The following is an 18,779-nucleotide window of genomic DNA, read 5'->3' as shown; positions in this document are numbered from 1 at the left end:
TTTTTCGTGGACTAGCCTGCACTCAAAAGCTTAGTTCAGATTCAATATGGCTTTGTTTTGAGAGCTTGGAGAACTTTTTGCCTTTTCCCCAGTTCGGACTCTTTATTACAATTTCAACTTGGTACATTTCTTTACGTTCTCGGTCCCTTCAAGGCTCAGTTTCCACATCAGCAAAATGGGGACGGTAGTAACAGATGATTGTGTGTCTTGGTCTTCTATCATCTATCCCTTCTCCACGGAAGGTTTATTACGTACGCTTTCTCCTGAATTAAAAATGCAGACGAGGGCTGGGGATGTGGCTCAAGTGGTAGCGCGCTCACCTGGCATGCGTGCGGCCCGGGTTCGATCCTCAGCACCACATACCAACAAAGATGTTGTGTCCGCCGAGAACTAAAAAATAAAAATATTAAAAATTCTCTCTCTCTCCCCTCTTTCACTCTCTCTTTAAAAAATAAATAAATAAATAAATAAAAATGCAGACGACAAAGAGGTGAAAAGTCATCAGAGAACACGGCTGCCTGTCCAAAGGGTAGAGAGAGAAGTCCCTATACCTCCTCCGTGCCTCCCGGGTCCGGAAGCAACACGGTTCCATTTCGACGGTGAGCCAGCCCGGTCCTCGGGCGCCTCAGCCCTAGATGCCCTCTCGCCCCGAAGCAGCGCTCTGCCTCGGTGCCACCGCGAAACGGGCCCGGCGCCGCGCAAACTCCAACGCGCGCCCAAGGGCCCGGCCTCGTTTTGGCTGCCGCCGCCCTGCAGTCCACGCCGCGCTGCACTGGGGGCGGGGAGTCTGATGGGAGACGCGCGCGGCGCTGAGGAGGCGGCGGCCCGGGAGAGGGAGCGGGAGAGGGACTGGGCGCGGGTGGTGGGAGGCGGGGGACAGGGGGAGGCGCCGCCGCCGCCGCCGCCCGCCCCTTTCCGCTGGGGAGCAGCTGCAGCAGCAGGAGCAGAGCAGGAGCCGCGCAGCCGCCGCCGCCGCCGCCGCCGGGGGATGTGGCCGGCGCCTGCCCCGAGCCGCGCTGCCTCCTGAGTACTCGCCGCCGTCGCCGTCACCGCCAAGTCGTGCGGGGCCAGGCCGCGCCCTCCCTGGGCGCCCGCCGGCTCGCATGCCGAGGGGCTCCGGGGCGTAGCTGCGCGCCCGGCGCCGCCTCCGGGCTCCTCCGGCCCCGCCATGGGCTGCTGCAGCTCCGCCTCCTCCGCCGCGCAGGTGAGGGGCTCCCGCCTCCCGGCCGCCCGCCCGGATGCTTTCCCCGCGCCGCGCCGCCAGCAGGTGCCCGCTCCCGGTGCTTCTCGCTTCCCCAGCCTCCCTTCACCCACCGTGCACACCAAAGACCCCTACCGCTTCTCTCCCTCCCGCGCGTCCCGCAGATGCCCCTACGCTGGCTCCGGCAGCTGCCGACCCGCAGGCGCCTTTGCGCGGCCCCCGGTGCGCCCTCAGCTCTCCCCGGTCCCTTCCCGACTTGGCCTCCTTCTCCCGGTCACACCTGAGCGGCCCGTCCCGCCCGCCTGCAGGTAGAGGCTACACAGGCGCCTCCTGTCTGCCCCAGGTGGCATGCTTTTCCCGGCCTTGCACCTCGGTTCCCACCTCGGTGGAGTGTTCCCCTCCCATCCGCCGACTATTTTCTGGTTCCAAGAAGGTGTACCCCCAGCTTGGGCTCTTCACCTCTTTGCTATCGAATTCCAGTTTCTGCTCCATTAGATAATCTGTCCTTTTTCTCTTGCCCGCCGTCACCCGGCCGGGTTCAAGTGTTTCATCGGGTCCCAGAGCCCTTCCACGGCCCTTTTCCCAGCTCCCACTCGCTCGCTTCCTACCCCACCCCCCCTTAGTGCCTTGACCCCGGGCACCCGGGCCTCTCTGCACACCGAGGCCCCTGCGGGAGCGCCGGGACTGGGCTGGGAAGGAGATTGGGCACCTGGTGGGTGACGGGAGCAATACGGAAACTCCCTCTTTGTTGCCAGTGTAACAGGAGGAAGAGGTGCCGAATTTAGTTTTTCTGTGGGCACTGGCTGAATGTTGTCGCTGAGATGCAGAGATTTCTCCCAGTCTGTACCCTGCCCCCATCCAAATTTCGCTAACCTCCTTCCCTTCCAATCCAAGCTCTTACCCTGGGTGGAAATGTTTAGACAACTGTTTAAGGATCAAATGTAATAGAACTTGACTGCTGGCCACTAATAACTGAGAGGACCTGTTTGTAAATTACCTAATTTAGTGGATTAGTGAGTGTATTTACAAATACGATAAAAAGCAATCAGGAATACTGCATCAAACTGTCTGGTGGTGTTGTATGAAAAATAGGCTCTGACAACGCAGGGGATGTAATCTCCACAGTTTCATTAGCGTAGAATTTTAACAGTGCTCTGTGATTTGCGTGGGGGGGGGGTGAGAAACGGACTCTTGTTTTTAGAAATAACGGCTTGTTGGTTCTTGGAAAAGCAAAATGCTAGTTTGGGGAAAAAAATTCCTCTGGAGATCTAGCATCTGTGATAATGCCAGAAGTGTTTTGCTGCTGCTAAATGACTATATATATCTCAGTTTTAAATAACCTGCATTCTTGATCTGCAAATCTTGAGATCTGTTAGAGAAAATGCCTAGAATTGCAGATGCATGGAGAACATTTTATGCTTTATTAGGTATCCATCCTATTTGTCCAGTTGTTATGCTGATGGGTTTAGTTAAACCTTCCCATTCAGTTAGAATAGCAAAAAAAACTATGTGTGGTGGTGTTAGGATAGGTCAGGGTTTTCATATTAACATATATAGGTGGAAAATTATACAGATCTTTCAACTGCTTAGGGATATTTTGGGACAGGGCTTCTAGTTGGGTACTGTTCATTTAATATTTATTTAAATATAACCTTCACCAAGAGGTGTCTTTCATATATATTGCCTTTCTTTTCAGAATTGGGTTTCTTTACTTTCTCTATTGGTGATAAAATGCCTTTAAGACAGGAAAGTATTGATAGTTTATGGATAGTATGTTCAGTGCATGAACAGTTTAATTTGGGAGGGATGGATTCTGCACTAGCTCTGTTCAGGTAGTGGATCTTACATTTGTCTGTCTCCACATCATACTTTTCAAAATGCTGTCAAATGCATCATTTTGCTTTTTTCCTCCTCTTCACAGCCACTGTTTCCTTCATGCCGCGTTCTACACACAAGATGCATGTCATGCACCCAAGGGGGTATTTTTTTTCTGTGGATTCCTATAGCCAATCAGCAACTGTCACAACCTTTGAGTTCAGCTTTGGGGACTTGTAGTGTTCAGTGGAGCATGGAGAAGGCAGGTTTTGTGCCAAAGAGCTGGTCATCTTTTTTTTTTTTTTTTTTCTTATTTGAGGTTTTTGGCATCATTTTTCATTTGTGAAGTATTTCCAATCTGCTGGCATTTTAATGCTCCTTTGAGAAGCATCACATATTTAGAATTTTATTTTATCTATCTATATGTGTAGTTGAAACAAAATAGGGAGTGCAACTTTAAATCTTCTTTATCTGTAAACCTTCATATCATCCAGCCTCTCTTAGGGGCATGGAATGTACTTTCAGGCAGAATATGTTTGTTCCTACTGGATTATAAGCTTCTTGAGAATAGCAGCTGCTTTTGTTTCCTTATCTTTGTGTTTTCTGCAGTGCTTCACTGTACCTTGTACATAATAGTTGCTCAGCAGTAGTCATTGAATGGAATCTATACACACAAATTTGAATCATCTAGCTGGTAACTGACATTGATTATGAATGCAACCCTGACCTATGTTTCACTTGTATAGGCTGGTTGACTAATTCCACCAAGCCATCCTCTTCTGAACTCAAACCTCAACTTTGTAAATTAAAACTTTCATCCTTTCCCCATTTCTTTCTATTCTGTCATTGGTATCATTAGCTTGTAAAATTGAGCAGATTTTCTCTTGATTCCCTGCTCAATGTTTATATTTCAGTTGGAGCCATGGCTATAATATCTTAAAAGAGCTTGTCTGCAAACTCTAATGATAACCTGCCTAGTACATCAAAATGTTATTCTTTGAGGTAAACTGCAGTCCAGTGTAGCTTTTCTCAGGGGTATTGTCAGCAACTTTGAAGCCCAGGTAGACTTTATCAATTGAAATATATTGTCTTTTTGTAGTAGGGATTCACTTTTGAAATGTATTGTGTTTTCCCTTATAGCCTCTTGCCATGTTTAAGATACTCATAAGAGTTTATAGTGTTCCAAACTTTTATCTCTTGTAATTTGTCTTGCTATTATTTTCATTATTATTTTCTTGCCAGGGTCTGGATATTAATTTCCCATCCAAAGAATTATCCTGATTCAGGATTTAAATTTACCAGGTGTCACATTCTATACTAGTATTTCATTGCTGAAGGAGCAAAATCTTGGCAAAATAATTTGTACTATATCAGGCATCTAAGAATCTTAACTGTCTTAGTCTGGGCTCTTATAGACTCTTAATTAGGTCTGTCTTTCTTTCTTTTTTTATTAGTGACCATTACAAGTTGTTTAGTAATTACTGAAAACAAGCTGATACATGTTAGTCTTTGCTTAAGTCTCTTTGAAAATAACATAAAAGTAAGATAGTTTTGGGTTTCTTTTTACAGCCCTAATCCTCCCTAAGACTCTTAAAATTTATTCCCATCTCTCCATAATTCGTTTCTTCTATTATAACCTGACATAATTTCTATTCTTGTAGTGTTAAACTTCAAAGTTCACTTGTAAATCTTCAGATTTATTAAATGTTCTTTCCCATTGACAAACCAGTTTAAATGAAGGAGGCTTTTGAAAGATTACTTAGCAAATTGCCGTAAGTCTTTGTCGTTAATGGCTAGATCATTATTTCTCACAGCAGTGCTTTGGAGGCCAGGAGATTTCGCAAGTATTCTGAAGTTCTGTGTCCTTCAGTTCTATCCTTAGAAATTAAGAATGGAATAGAGGAGAATCTTTCCGGTTGAACAAACGGCTCCTTATCTGACTGATTTTAGCAGAATTTTGTCTACTATCTTATCCCATGGTCTTAAATTGAGGGCTGTATGTTTAACTGTCTTATTCTAGCTCTTACATCTTGTTTAAGAGTAATGAAAAATAATCAGAAATAGTTCACAAATACTGGTTAGTATTTGAGTACCTTAACTGCCTTAAGATAATTCTGATAGAATTTATAGTCTATACCTGCTTTGTAGAATTTGAAATCAGGTGGAGAAAATAAAATTTGAAGAGTATAGTGGAAATTTCCAACAGAGACTAAGTTGTTCAATTAAAATATGACCTGCAAAATAAATCTTGTTGAAAGTCATGGCATAAAGATGGTTTTTTTTTTTTTTTTTTGCCTTAAGAATACTGTGCTGTTAGCATAGAGGATCATAATAATTTTTATGTGCCTGTTTTTTTCATATCCATTTCCATGTTTTAATCTCTACAGTAACTCAGGTTGATCTTACTTCCATTTTACAGATCAAGAAATTGAGACTTGGAGATCAGGAAACATGGATCAAGTTGCAGAGCTACTAAGTGATAGATAGCTTATCTTCTGAATATGGATTGTGTGCTTCTTCATTTATGTTCACATACATAAATCACAGCTCACCCCCACTTTTTTTTTTCATTTTTAGAGAAGGTCAATTTTGGATTAAAGAGTTTCCAAGTTAAATTTTATGCCACTATTTTGAATTTCCTGCAGGTATCACCCGAAGAGTAACATTGTATAATATAGCAAAGTTAGTACAGTTAGAATGTTTCCATGCTTACCAAATTTTATGGGATACCTCTAGGTGTGTTAACAACTCTGTCATTTAAAAATGCTGTAGATTGGGCTGGGGTTGTGGCTCAGCAGTAGAGTGCTCACCTAGCACATGCGGGGCCCTGGGTTCTATCCTCAGCACCACATAAAAATAAATAAGTAAAAGGTATTGTGTCTAACCACAACTAAAAAATAAAATATTTTTAAAAAAATGCTATAGATCTGGGAAGATAAATATGTTTAAAAATATATTCTGATACTGGTTATTGTTTAATAGCTGTTTTTCTATGCAGCCTTTGTCCCCCAACTACCAACAAAGAATGAAATACTTTAACTTTATAAGTTCTGGTTGGGTTTTAGGGACTCTGGGAGATACTAGAGATGAACTGGTCTTACCTTCTCACTTTTCTGTATATTTAAACTGGACTTTAAAAATGTGAAGTAAAGAAAGGTACTATAAAGTAGCTGGGACCAGAACCTACTTAGTCTCATAATCTCTTGCTCTTACTGTTTGTTTTTGGTACTAAGGATTGAACCCCTGAATGCTTGCTGAGCTGCATCTCGGCCTTTTAATTAATTAATTAATTAATGTATTTTTCCATTATTTTTTGGAGGGGGCATACCAGGGATTAAATCAGGGACACTCAACCACTGAGCCACATCCCTAGCCCTGTTTTGTATTTTTTTAGAGACAAGGTCTCACTGAGTTGCTTAGTGCCTCCTTGCTTTTGCTGAGGCTGGCTTTGAGATCCTCCAGCCTCAGCCTCCCAAGCCACTGGGAAGTGTGTGCCACCATGCACAGTTTACTGTTAATTCTTAATGTTTTAGTTCTTTACCTTCCCAAACTTTGCTACATATTACAATCACTTGAAGTTCCACTGGTAATTCTTATATGTCACCAAGGAACCACACTGTTCTTTACCTTTCCCTAGGTGATTTCATCTCTTCCAGTGATTTCAGTTCTCAGTTACAACCTGTATGCTGTTAATTCCCAAGCTGAACTACGGAATTGAAACAAACCTTTTCTTGGCTTCTAATTGTCTTAAGCAATTGATTGACACCAGAACATTGTATAGGTGTCTAAATTCAGCATGTCTAAAACCAAAACTGGACTCAACACTTGTTTATCTGTTCCTCACTTGCATGTCTTTTTCCTTATGTCTTATTCACTGAATGAGACCCATGTCTTGATTGTGGAAACTGGAAACCTGAGTCATGGAGGGAGACCACCTTCCACTTTTCGATTGTAGTCACCACATCTTGTCTCACTTACCTTTCAACTCCACTGCTAAAACCTCTCTTGAAGCCTGGGTCTCCTCCAGTCAGGACCTTGGTTACAGGTTTCCCTATATTCATTCATACTGTCTTCTGAACTTTTTCTATACTGCAGACTTTTTTTTTTTTTTTTTTTTTTTTGTACCAGGGATTGAACCCAGGGATGCTTTACCACTGAGCCACATCCCAATCCCCCTTTTTTGTATTTTATTTAGAGACAGGTTCTCATTGAGTTTCTTAGGGCCTCACTAAGTTTCATACTACACTGGCAAAGTTGAGTAGTTGAACTCACGCTCCTCCTGCCTCAGCCTCCCCAGCCACTGGTATCACAGGTGTGCCTCCACCCCCAATTTATACTGTAGTCTTGATGATTTTTGAAAATCCAAAGCTGACTGATTGTGTTCCTCTCCTACTTAAAACTATTTGGCCTCTGATTGCTCTTGGGACAAAGACCAGAATCCCTGAGCCAGGCCAGCATGATCCTGTGTGGACTGGTCTCTTCTCTGTGGCATCCTCATCTTATTTGGAGGCTTTTGTTTTTTTAATTTTTTTCCTGATTCAGCCTCATTGGTTTTCCAGCCAGTCATGTTCATTCCTCTGTAGGGCTTTTGCACGTTCACTTTTACAAAAGGGTCTTTGCTTCTCTCCCTGGCTGCCTTTGTCTGGTTACCTTGAGTTTCAGCCTCAAGTTCACTTCCTTAGAGAATGCTTTTCTGATTCTTCAAACCAGGCCATGTTTCTTCATTAAACTCCCCAGGCCTTTATTTGTTTCCCCTTTGAGCACTTAAAGCAATACGTAAGTAATTATGCAGTTACTCTCAATGTCTACACCAGCAGTTGGCAAACTAGCCCATGAACTAAATCTGACTTGCTCACCTGTTTTTGTAAGACTTACAAGCTAAGAATGGTATTTGTATCATTAAATAGTTGAAATAAATCAGAAGGTTATTAATGAAAATTATATGAAATTTGAATGTCATTGTCCATAAGGAAAGTGTTATTGGGACACAGCCCTAGGAATTCATTTACTTATTGTCTATAGCTACTTTCATACCACACTGGCAGAGTTGAGTAGTTAAGACAGAGACCTCATGGCCTGCAGATGTTAAATATTTACTTTGTGACTCTTTACAGAAAATGTTTGCTGACCATTGTTCTAGGTTGGATTGATGAAGAGGCAACCTTATCTACTTTGTTTATTACTGTTATTCTATGTATTTAGCTGTACTGGCACATGGTAGGTATTCATGAAATGTTTGTACAAATTGACAAATATTCCTTTTCCTACCATCGACAGATTTCTACCTTAGCAACTCTGGTACTTTAAGATCTTGATGCAGAAGTCTTTTTGAAAAGATTGATTCTTTAGAAGAAGATAGTCAATAAAAATGTCAGCAGTATTCTGACTTGGCTTGTGGCTAAGTCTGAGTAAAGTTTTTAATATAGTAATATTTCTTTCCTTTTCATATTTGTTTTCTCATTTATTTGGAACATGACATAGCATAATGTTCCAAATTTGTATTTGTGTTTTATATCAAATTCAGTATCTTTTTAAAAAGATATTTGCATTTTTCAGTGTTTTAATATACTCAACAGAGGAGTGTCCATTTTCCCCCTTTGCTGGACTCCTTTCTAACGTCACAATATAGTAATAGTTGTATAAGAGGACTTATTTATTAACAAACATTTATTTGATAAACTTGAAATTTTTGTGTGTTTGCATGTGTGAAAATAACATTACTTCCTCATAGGTGCTTTCTATAACATCCCACAACCACTATTTAGACATTTAGAGACACTCTAAAGAGTGATTTTTATTTCAATTTTTAGGGTTGCCAGATATGTTGAAAATTATTAAACAGAAGTGTTTTATTTCTGGATACATTTGTATAATGTCAAGTAAGGAAAACAGAATATGGAAAAATGGAAAAGAGATGATTACTTCAAGATACTTAAATAGCAGTAAATATATCTCGTAGCATTGTGATAATATGATGAGGATCTTTTAAGATTTGTCATTATAAACCACTTAGGATTTTCCAGCTGTAAGAAATAAACAACTACAACAAAACACCCTTAAATCCAAATAATGGAAATATTAAGGAAGATGTATTATTTATTTTTACGTGGTGTTGAGGAGTGAACCCAGTGTCCCACGTGTGCGAGGCAAGCGCTATCACTGAACCATAACCCCAGCCCTCTTCTGTCATTTTAAGGAAGGTAACTTCCTCTGATCCAGAGATGTCTATGGCTTTTGCTGAGCCAACAATCTCCACTGATTTTCCTTTAATAGGAATAGGGAATGCTGCATATTTATTTCTAAACAGTGTCTAGCAAGGGAGAGGCAAAGGACCCAATAATTAGTTCAGACCCACCAGGATTTCCCTGAGTCTAGTGGGGTAGGTGGGGTGGGTGAAATAACATCACAAAAAAAGTAGGACTTAGCCAGCAAGGCAGAGGTGTGTGTGGTTGGGGGAAGTGGGGTCCTGTGGGAAAGAGCAGCTGGGTAAAGCAGTCATAGTAATCTTACTCTGCCCTGACAGGGTTCTAGCCATTGTGGAAAACCCTGACTTTCTCCTTTGCTCGCTCTCACTGCCTTTCCCCATCTGACCCAAGGATAGTTCCATGTGAAGAAGAGCTGCTGAGGCTGGAGTAAGGTGACAAAGCTAGTTGGTATTCCTGCAAGCAGTGGTCCCTAAAGAAGCCTTAGAGGTTTGAACCTCTTCTCTCAGTTTTTCTAAATCCTCACTTTTGTCTGCATTTATCCATTTGGTATTCATTTTTCCCCTTTCCCTAAAAATTTCATTTTCCTTTCTTCCCACTACCATTTGAGACACTTAACGAACTATAATACAGAGTAGAATATATTCAAATACAGTAAAGAGGTAAAAAAAGAGTGCCTCTATTTTCTTTTTTATTTACCTGCTTAATTTCATTTTTTTCTTATAAGCCATAAAAAACCCCTGAAAATTCACATTATTATTTGGGCTTCTCTGATATTAAAAAAAAAAAGAGCTTTTCAGCACGCCAGATTCATCTCTGCAATAAATAGATAATTAGAGACAGGGAAATAATGAACTAATATGTAAATATGTTCAATCTTGCTACTCAGATTAAATCACACAGGCACCATTTTACACTTGAAACTTTGGTAAAAGTTAACAAAAAATATTAATTGCCTGTGTGGTTTTTGACGCAAGTATACTTTTTTGATTGCTGAGTAAATTGGAATGACCCTCCTGGGATACTGCTTGACAACATACATTAAAAGACATTTTAAAAAGTTGACATCCTTTGTTTAGTAATTCAAAAGCAAAGAAATATGCAGGAGTCTTTCTATTGAAGCGTATTTATAATAGCAAAAGAGCTCAGTATTAAACATTACATTTCTGTTGTGAAACTTTGTTTTTTTAATGCAAAATTTATTAAAATATAATCTATTACACATCCCCATCCCCAACTAGATGATCCTTTAGTGAGTAAGTACCTTTTTGCCTTCTGCATAGGAAAGCCCTTCCCCACTTCTCTCAAAGAATATTAAGATCTAGAGGACTGAACACTGTTGCACACTAGCAGGAGTATGAGCTCTAGCTAGATAATAGAGGTTTGAATCTTGACTCTGCCCTCAGCTGGACTATTCTTTAATGCCCCAGTTTTACCAGGTGGAAAATAATAGAAACAGTAAAACCTGTCTCATAGACTTGTTACGAACTGTACAAACCATGAAAATACCTTAGAAATTACCATATTTATGTAAACAAAAATCTCTTAAATGTTCTGATATCCACTAATCCTTTCCTTAAAAAAAAAAAAATCTTGTTTGAGTTTTGGAATAGAGACCTTGACTTCCAGAAATGTTAACATGTCAGGGAGGTGAGTGCTGAGAATGAAACCAACGACAGTAAAAAGGAGAGGCCAAGTGGAGTGTTGGGGAGCTCAGGGAATGGGGAAATGAAGGGAGGATGGAGAGTCAGAGAGTAGGCTTCCTGAAAGTACTCTTCATCTGGCCTGGAAGACTGGGCTTGGAAAATGAGGAAGATGGACAGATTTTAATAGAAAGGGAGAAAGAACATTCCAGTGGAAAGGCCAGCTGGATCCAAGGCAAGAGACACACAGTCAGATGCTGTGTGGAATTTACTGTGTTGTAGTGTGGAAAGGACACCTGACCCGAGAAGAGAGAGGAGATGTTACCTGTAGGAAAGGCATTGGTATTTGAAGGGGAAGGGAAATGGGTAGCCATGGAGGGTTTTTCCAGAGTGGTTTAACGAAGTCTAGGAGTATGCTTGTGCCTGAAGTGGGAGAGATGGAAAGCAGAGACCACACAGGAAGCTGTCCGATGACTCAGACCAAACAGTATAAATGGGAAACAGATGTTATGGACTTTGCTGACTTCTGGATGTGAGGGATAAAGGAGCGTGTTAGGATAGAGGTTTAGAATGCCGTATAAAGGGAGAAGGGAATTGTAAGTGATGAAAGTGGAAGTTGAGACCTGGGGTTGGAGGAATGATATAGTATGTGGGGAGGGGAAGGTGAATTCCATTTCTTATGGACTGGATTGAGGTGATACTGTTGTTAATGCCTTCAGCTCGTATTTCTCGTAGTCAATTGAAGACCTACAACAGGATTTTAGAAAATCCTTTTAAGTCATAAGTATGGAGGTGATGCTTTAAGGATGAGCAATACCCAAGAGGCAGGAAAGGGCCCTGAATACCAGAGCTGGTAGATCGCTAGGAGATAAGCACAGGGAACATCGATGGCCAGTCATACTGGGGACTTATTGTTTGAAGGGCTCTAGGCTAGATATCTTATATACACTTCCATTTTATTCTCATAACTCTGAGATGGGTACCTCAGATGGAACTGAGGGTCAACAATGTTAGGTAGCTAGTCCAAGATCAGCAGATCGTGTGAAGTGTGGGTATTTCCTGCTGCAGTAGGGTAGGCCTTCTTAATGAGAACTAGTAAGTCAGTGATATGTTGAAAGTACCTTAGTTCTGTCACTTTTGTCACTTAAATTCAGAGATTGTGCTATCTATTCTCTCTTTAAATTATATGTAGGTTGATTTTTAAATCAGCACACCTCAAACTAGTGGTCAGGGTATGACTATTTGGGGGCAGAGTCCATGTAAATGGTTTTTTATTTAACTTGAGACTCTAAGGGATTGTCATTTTCTTTTAAGAGCTTTCATAAGTTTATCATGACTCACTGATTCTTGTTTTTTTGTTTTGTTTTGTTTTTGGTACCAGGATTGAACTCAGGGGTGCTTTAACACTGAGCCACATCTCCAGCCCTTTTTATATTTTTCATTTTGGGACAGGGCCTCACTAAGTTGCTGAGGCTGGTTTTGAACTCATGATCCTCCTGCCTCAGCCTCCCAAGCTGCTGGGATTACAGGCATGAGCCATCCTGCCTGGTGTATGACTCACTGATTCTTGAGAATATAGTTTTCAGTGTAGAGTATATATTTATATGTTTAGTCAGCCTTTATCAAAACCTGGCCTCTGAAAGTGTTAATGTAATTGATGCTCATGTTATTAAATATTCAGTTTCAACAAGGCTCTGGAGAGCTGTAAGAAAGGAAAGGGTGAAGAAATGGCCACAGTGAAGTTGATTTATTAGCACAGATTATTAGACGCACATTAAGATCAAATTACAAAGGCAGAGATTCTCACCACTAGGGCAAGAGATGGAATTGTTTTGTTTGGTTTTAATTGCACTTTAAAAACTCAGAATATTTAAAAGAGTGTTATCCCTGCTTGCAAGGCCCAGAAGTTCTTCCAGATCCGTTTTGCATGTGATTCTATATTTTTACAATTCTAAAAGCATCAAGTATTAGAAAACAGCTTGAAGACATTAAGTTTTAAAATCCAGCATAGTAAGTATATTTTCCTCAGGAAAACATTTTGGAATGGACCCTGCTGGTTGAAGCATATTTCAGTTATGAAGGTTTGGAAGTAAAACTTTAATAAGATATTCCATTTTAAAAGTGAATGCAATTCCAGTTTTCTTTTAAAAAGTTTATAGTTTAGTTTGATCTGAGAACCTAAACCAAGACCAAATGGAAATACATGTTTCTCTTGAGGTAGTTACAAGCAAAAGGAATAGAGAGTCTCCTGGGCCAGTCTCTAGGACCTGCTGCTTCTCAATAGGTGTTTCACGTTCTGCCCCATTTAATGATAAAATGTTACTTCTGCAAGAATACCTTAATCAGGGTTTCCCCAAGTATGTGCTTCCTAAGCACCAGGACTCCAAGATGGTTCTCCAAAAAAGCAGTCTGATGTCAGAAAAGTTTGGGAAGTTCTTGCTCACTCCATACCACCTCCCTCACCATGCTCCCCATTCAAAAAGTCATTGTGCATGTTAATGTAGTGACAGGTCTTTACCTTCAGGAAATCACTTTAACTTGGACTATCTGACCTTCTTTGGACTCATCCCTCCTTAAATTTTGTTTTCATTGTATTTTCAACTACTGGCATATTATAGAGCACCCTTGGAAAATCACTGCTTGAAATGTTGTTTCAGAATTCTATTCTCCTGGCCACAAAAGTAAGAAGGTTGTTGGATCAGGTAACTTGCCACTCCACAGATTTGAAACTCAGTCCACACATATCACAAACTTCAATGTGTTCTTTGAAATACTGGCAAAATAGTGTAAATAGATTTCAAGTCACTCAAGTATATTATAAATTAAAAGCCTTTCTTGTGGACTATTGTTTGTACTATGAGTAGTTTGAGATCTCTAAGGAAATTAGAGAAGGAAGAGTGGTTTACTGAAGGAAACTTCAAACTTGAAACTTTAGGATCTGTACTTCTCTGGGGCCACCTAAGCCAAGAGCAAGAGGGGAACCAGCCCTCTGTACTTGGGGTTTCCTCCTTTCCTCCAGGTCTGCTGCAGAGACATTAGGGGCAGTTAGTTATCACTTAATACTACAGATGGTCATGTAGAGATGGGACCAAGTTAAAGTGACTTCCTGAAGGTAAAGACCTGTCACTACATTAACATGCACAATGACTTTTTGAATGGGGAACATGGTCGGGGAGGTGGTATGGAGTGAGCAAGAACTTCCCAAACTTTTCTGACATCAGACCACTTTTTTGGAGGACCATCTTGGAGTCCTGGTGCTTAGGAAGCACATACTTGGGGAAACCCTGATCAAATCACGACATTTTTTTTTTTTTTTGGTTGGTGCCCTAGCAAATAATAGGTTCTCAATAAATGTTTATTGAACAAATGTGGAGGAGGAATGGGGGTGGGTATTTGGAGACTAAAATTTTAGTTAGTGATACTGTTAAACAGAACCTGTCAGTGGAGGGAAATAGAAATGAACCTAAAAAATGAAAACAGTTGACTATTTAAAACGTTGAAGTTAATTCTGGTGGGCTTTTGAACCTGACCTTGCTAGCATGTGTTCTTCTGTTATAATGAGGTCTCTGTGAGCACCTCACAGTCAAAGAAAAGAAAAAAGCTCATCATAATAGATACCTCTAGGCTCATCAACACTTAAGTATGCCAGGTCAACTGCATAGGTCAATAGATTTACAAGAATGAAGGTTTCTTTCCCTTCTGTCCACTCCTATCCCAGCCCAGACCTATCCTTGTTACTGGCCCACAGTGCAGAAGAAATGATGAAAGCCCTTCTGGTCCAGCTCACTGCCTGCCCGGGAGCAGAGTGAGGAGAGCCACAGATCCTACAAATTTTGTTCAAATTGCCACCTGGAGGGTGGAAGCAGCAGCTTTGCAAAAACCAGCCCTACTGCTGATAAGCACAGGAGAGAGGAATCTCCAGGGCAGGGACAAGATGCGGAAAAGAAATAAAAAATGTCATTAGAATTTTAAAAATTCCAAGCTGGCCACACGTGTTGGTTCTGTTCTGCTCAGGCTGCTCCGTACTGGGTTCAACAAAGAATGAGACTTCTGCTCTGAAAGCATGCAGTCTATTAAGGAGACACTACAGAGGAGAGTTGCTGCTTTGTCAGGGTGCAGAGCCCAGCTGAATCCTTTTTAAATAGCCAAGTGTTACTCTGGTTTACAAGGTAAAGTACAGATAATTTCTAGGTAGATTCCAAACTAATTTTCAAAACTAAGAGCCATAATTACAAAAGTGTCCCTGAAAAAGCTGGATGTTATTCTTGAAGTATGATTTGTGTTGATGCTTAACTGGGGAGAAAGGAGTTCAGTAAACTTAGGATAAATTTATTGTGTCTAGTGACACAAAGTGAAAGAGAAAATACTGTCCTTAAATAGAAAAAAAAACCCAAAGCTTCAGATGCCTATAGGCAAGTCACAGTGACTCTTCAGACAGTCCTGTAGACAAGATGATAAGTACTATGTTTAATATTTTAATCTCCATATTGAAATAACTAACAGTTAAGATGTGATTTTTGTTCTTTGATAGAGCAAGGCTCTAGAAACTTAGAACACATCAAATTTTTTCTTTTATTTGGCTAATCCCTTTTACTGCCTTATCCATTCTAGTCATTAATCTGCCCTGTCACCTACTAGGAAACCCAGCTGCTCTTGTCATGGCCCCAAAGTCTCATATATAACTAGGTACAGAGCCCTATCTAATAGCCCAAAGCCACCAAACAGGGTCCAGAGTGGATTCAGAACCCCCTGTTCTTCAGTTCATTTCATAATGGTGTATCAGGCCACCTTGTTTCTCATCCAGCTTTCTCCCACTCATGCTTTTCTCATTTACTCTTTAAATATTTATACCTCATCTGCTTCCAAAAATATTTTTAGATGATTTGTAATCAAATGTAAATATATTTAAGACTTTTGAAATGAAAAACGGAAAGCTCAGAAGAGGTGGTGGTGGAATAAATGGAAGAGGAAGCACAAATGTGCTGAATGCTTGAACAGCTTTACCCACCAACATTTCCAGTCCTGTTTTAGAATGGTACCAATTCAGAGGACATTTTGACACAGAATCCTTCCACAGAACTGTACTACTGGCACAGACATAAGAGGTCTATAGAATAACCAACCAAGATAGTCATGAGTTTTATAACATGGCCACTAAATGGGTTTTATTCAGGCTCTGCTTAGATGACTCCTGCTGTAGAGAGCTGCTGCTGCCTGGTAAAATTCATTCTATTCTCAGGTGTTAGAAATTTATTATTGCATGTTGAGCCCTGTGTCCATGTAACTTCATGTTGGTCCTGATTCTGTACCCATTAGCCAGAATAGAATGAAAAGCTGACATCAAGTCTTTAATACGTGCCAAGTTGTGTGTGTGTGTTTTAAAGTTAAAAACAGTTAGTATATGCAACCATTCTAAAATCATGCTGCTAGTCCTTTGCTATTCTGCGCTCCTCCTATGCTTCGATTTTTAAATTCATTATACATTGATGTTTATTTACTTTTCATTAAAGCTATGCATGCATATATTTTAAAGAGCTTTAAACATTTCTTTGTGCTTGTTATTTAAAACAACAAAATTGATACCCCCTCATTTTCTATTGCCCAGAGGCCATCAGTTTTAAATCTAAGAGTTTTTTTTGTTTTGTTTTGTTTTTTTGCTTTTCTCCTCTTTATCATGCTTATATGGCTGCTTTCTCATTTTTCAGTTTTTGAGATTAATTTTAGCCTCCTCTCCGGAAGGTAAAGATCAAGCTCTCTTGCAACACCATGCTCTTCCTCTACCCCACGCACACACTTATAGAGGGTTGCTTTTATTCTTCCACTGTAGGTATGTCATGACTGGATCAGTTTTCAGTCTTTACATTATGACTAATAAATGCTCTCACAGCTGAGTCATGTAGCATTTTGTTATTTGCTGCCTTTGGAAACAACAGTTGTCTTGTTCTTCTCTTTACCTAGCTTTCTATATACTCTTGATTAGTTGACTTCTAAACTCTTGCCTACTTATATGAATTGAAGCTGTTAATTTAAGATATCCCTTCACATCATATCTGGGATTCCTTTAGTCTTTCTTGTATCAATTATTTCATACTTTAAAAAAATTGTTTAACTTATATACAAAAGTTTTCTGTTGTTCAGTTCTATGAGCTTTGACAGATGCATAGAGTTTTGGAATCTCTACCACCATCAAAATGTAGACCAGTTCTATCAAACCTAAAAATTCCCCCAAGTGCTTTTTTGTAATCAGATCCCTTCCCACCCACTGGCAACCACTGATCTATTTCTGTCCCTGTAGTTTTGCCTTTTCCAGGTCATTTAAATGGAATCATACTGTATCAACAGCCTTTTGATTTTGCCTTCTTTCTTTCTGTATAATGCATTAAGGTTTCATCCGTGTCGTTGCATGTATCAGTAGTTGGTTCTTATTGTCTGGTAACGTTCTATTGTGTGAATATACTACAATTCATCTCTTTACCAGTTTCCAGTTCATGGTGATTAGTAATAAAGTTGCTATATACACTTACATGCAAGTTTTTATATGAACATAAATTATCACTTCTCTTGGGTATTACCTAGGAGTGGGGTTGCTGGATCATAGGGTGTGTTGGCTTTCTGTTACTATATCAAATACCTGAGATAAATCAACTTAGACAAAAAATGACTATTTTTGCTCTCAGCTTTGTGCTAAGGTAGCAAGCACATCATGGTGGGAGTATAAAGCAGGGCAAAACCCCTTGCCTCATGGCCTGCAAATGCAAGAGAAAGGAAGTGGAAGGAGCCAGGATCCCAATATCTTCTTCAAGGGCACACCCCAGTGACCTAAAATCTCCTACTGGGCACCCCTTGCAGGCTCCATCACCTCCCAATAGCTCTAAGCTTGGGAATAAGTCTTTATCACATGGACCTTTGGGATCACTCATGATCCAACTACAGCACAGAGTAAGTGAATGTTTATAGAAGACTACCCAGCTGTTTCCAAAGTGGCTGTACTGTTTTGTATTCCCATGAGCAGTATATGACTATTGAGTTGTTCCACGTCCCTCTCAGCACTTAGTATTATATTAGCAGTTTATTTTTTCTGGTGCTGCCATAGGTTAGGTGTATAGTAGAATTTCTTTTCTTTTCTTTCTTTCTTTTTCTTTTTGCTTTTCTTTCTTTCTTTCTTTCTTTTTTTTTTTTTTTTTTTTTTTTTTTTGGTGCTGGGGATTGAACATAGGGCATGGTGCATACGAGACAAGCGCTCTACCAACTGAGTTATGTCCCCAGCCCTGTATAGTAGAATTTCATTGTGGTTTTTGTTTGCACTTTCCTGTGACCAGTGATATCATGTGCTTATTTGATATTCACATATCTTACTTGGTGAGGTATCTTTTAAATCATTTGCTCAATTTTAATAGGGTATTTTAATTTCTTATTATTTAGTTTGAGAATTCTTTACTATCTAGATGCAAGTCTTTTATCAGATGTGCAACTTGTATATATTTCTTTCAGTATGTTTCTTGTTTTTCTTTTAACAGTGTCCCCATTTTTAGTTTTGATGAAGTTCACCTTTTCACTTTTTTTTTTTTAATGTGCTTTTGTTGTCATAGCTGAGAACTCTTTGCTTTGTTTAAGGTCACAAATATTTTCTCCTGTGTTGTCTTCAAAATTTTTCTAATTTTCATTTTGCACTTACATCTATAGTTGAGTAGAGTTAATTTTTGTATATGGTCTAATTGGAATTAATTTTTGTATAAGGTTCAAGCTGTAAGTTGTTTTTGTTAGATTATTTTTTTGCTTATGAATATCTAATTATTCCAGTATGCTTTGTTGAAAAAGATTTTTTCCATTGAATACTTTTTCAAGTATCAGCCATACATATTTGGGTTTATTTCTGAACTTCCTGTTCCAGTGATCTGTTTGTCTTAACACCAATGC

At 40.0% G+C, this 18,779-nt stretch overlaps 1 protein-coding gene across 4 annotated transcripts in view; it reads left to right on the top strand.

Moving 5' to 3' along the window:
* The first annotated feature begins 796 nt into the window (after positions 1 to 796).
* SLC44A1 (solute carrier family 44 member 1) overlaps positions 797 to 18,779 on the top strand; it is a 184,822-nt gene continuing 166,839 nt past the window's right edge. For 2 of the 4 annotated variants that reach the window (XM_081278636.1, XM_081278634.1), the window contains exon 1: positions 800 to 1,204. In XM_081278636.1, coding sequence (XP_081134762.1) covers positions 1,169 to 1,204 — 36 coding nt within the window. In that variant the 5' untranslated portion in view covers positions 800 to 1,168. Of the gene's footprint in view, positions 1,205 to 18,779 lie in introns of all 4 variants that reach the window. The other 2 variants (XM_081278633.1, XM_081278635.1) reach the window with 2 other exon arrangements.

This window comes from Spermophilus citellus (genome assembly GCF_964194105.1).
Source record: "Spermophilus citellus genome assembly, chromosome: 2".
NCBI classification, from domain to species: Eukaryota; Metazoa; Chordata; class Mammalia; order Rodentia; family Sciuridae; genus Spermophilus; species Spermophilus citellus.
The sequence above is the reverse complement of the archived record's forward strand: the minus strand, read 5'-3'. Positions and strand labels throughout refer to the sequence as shown.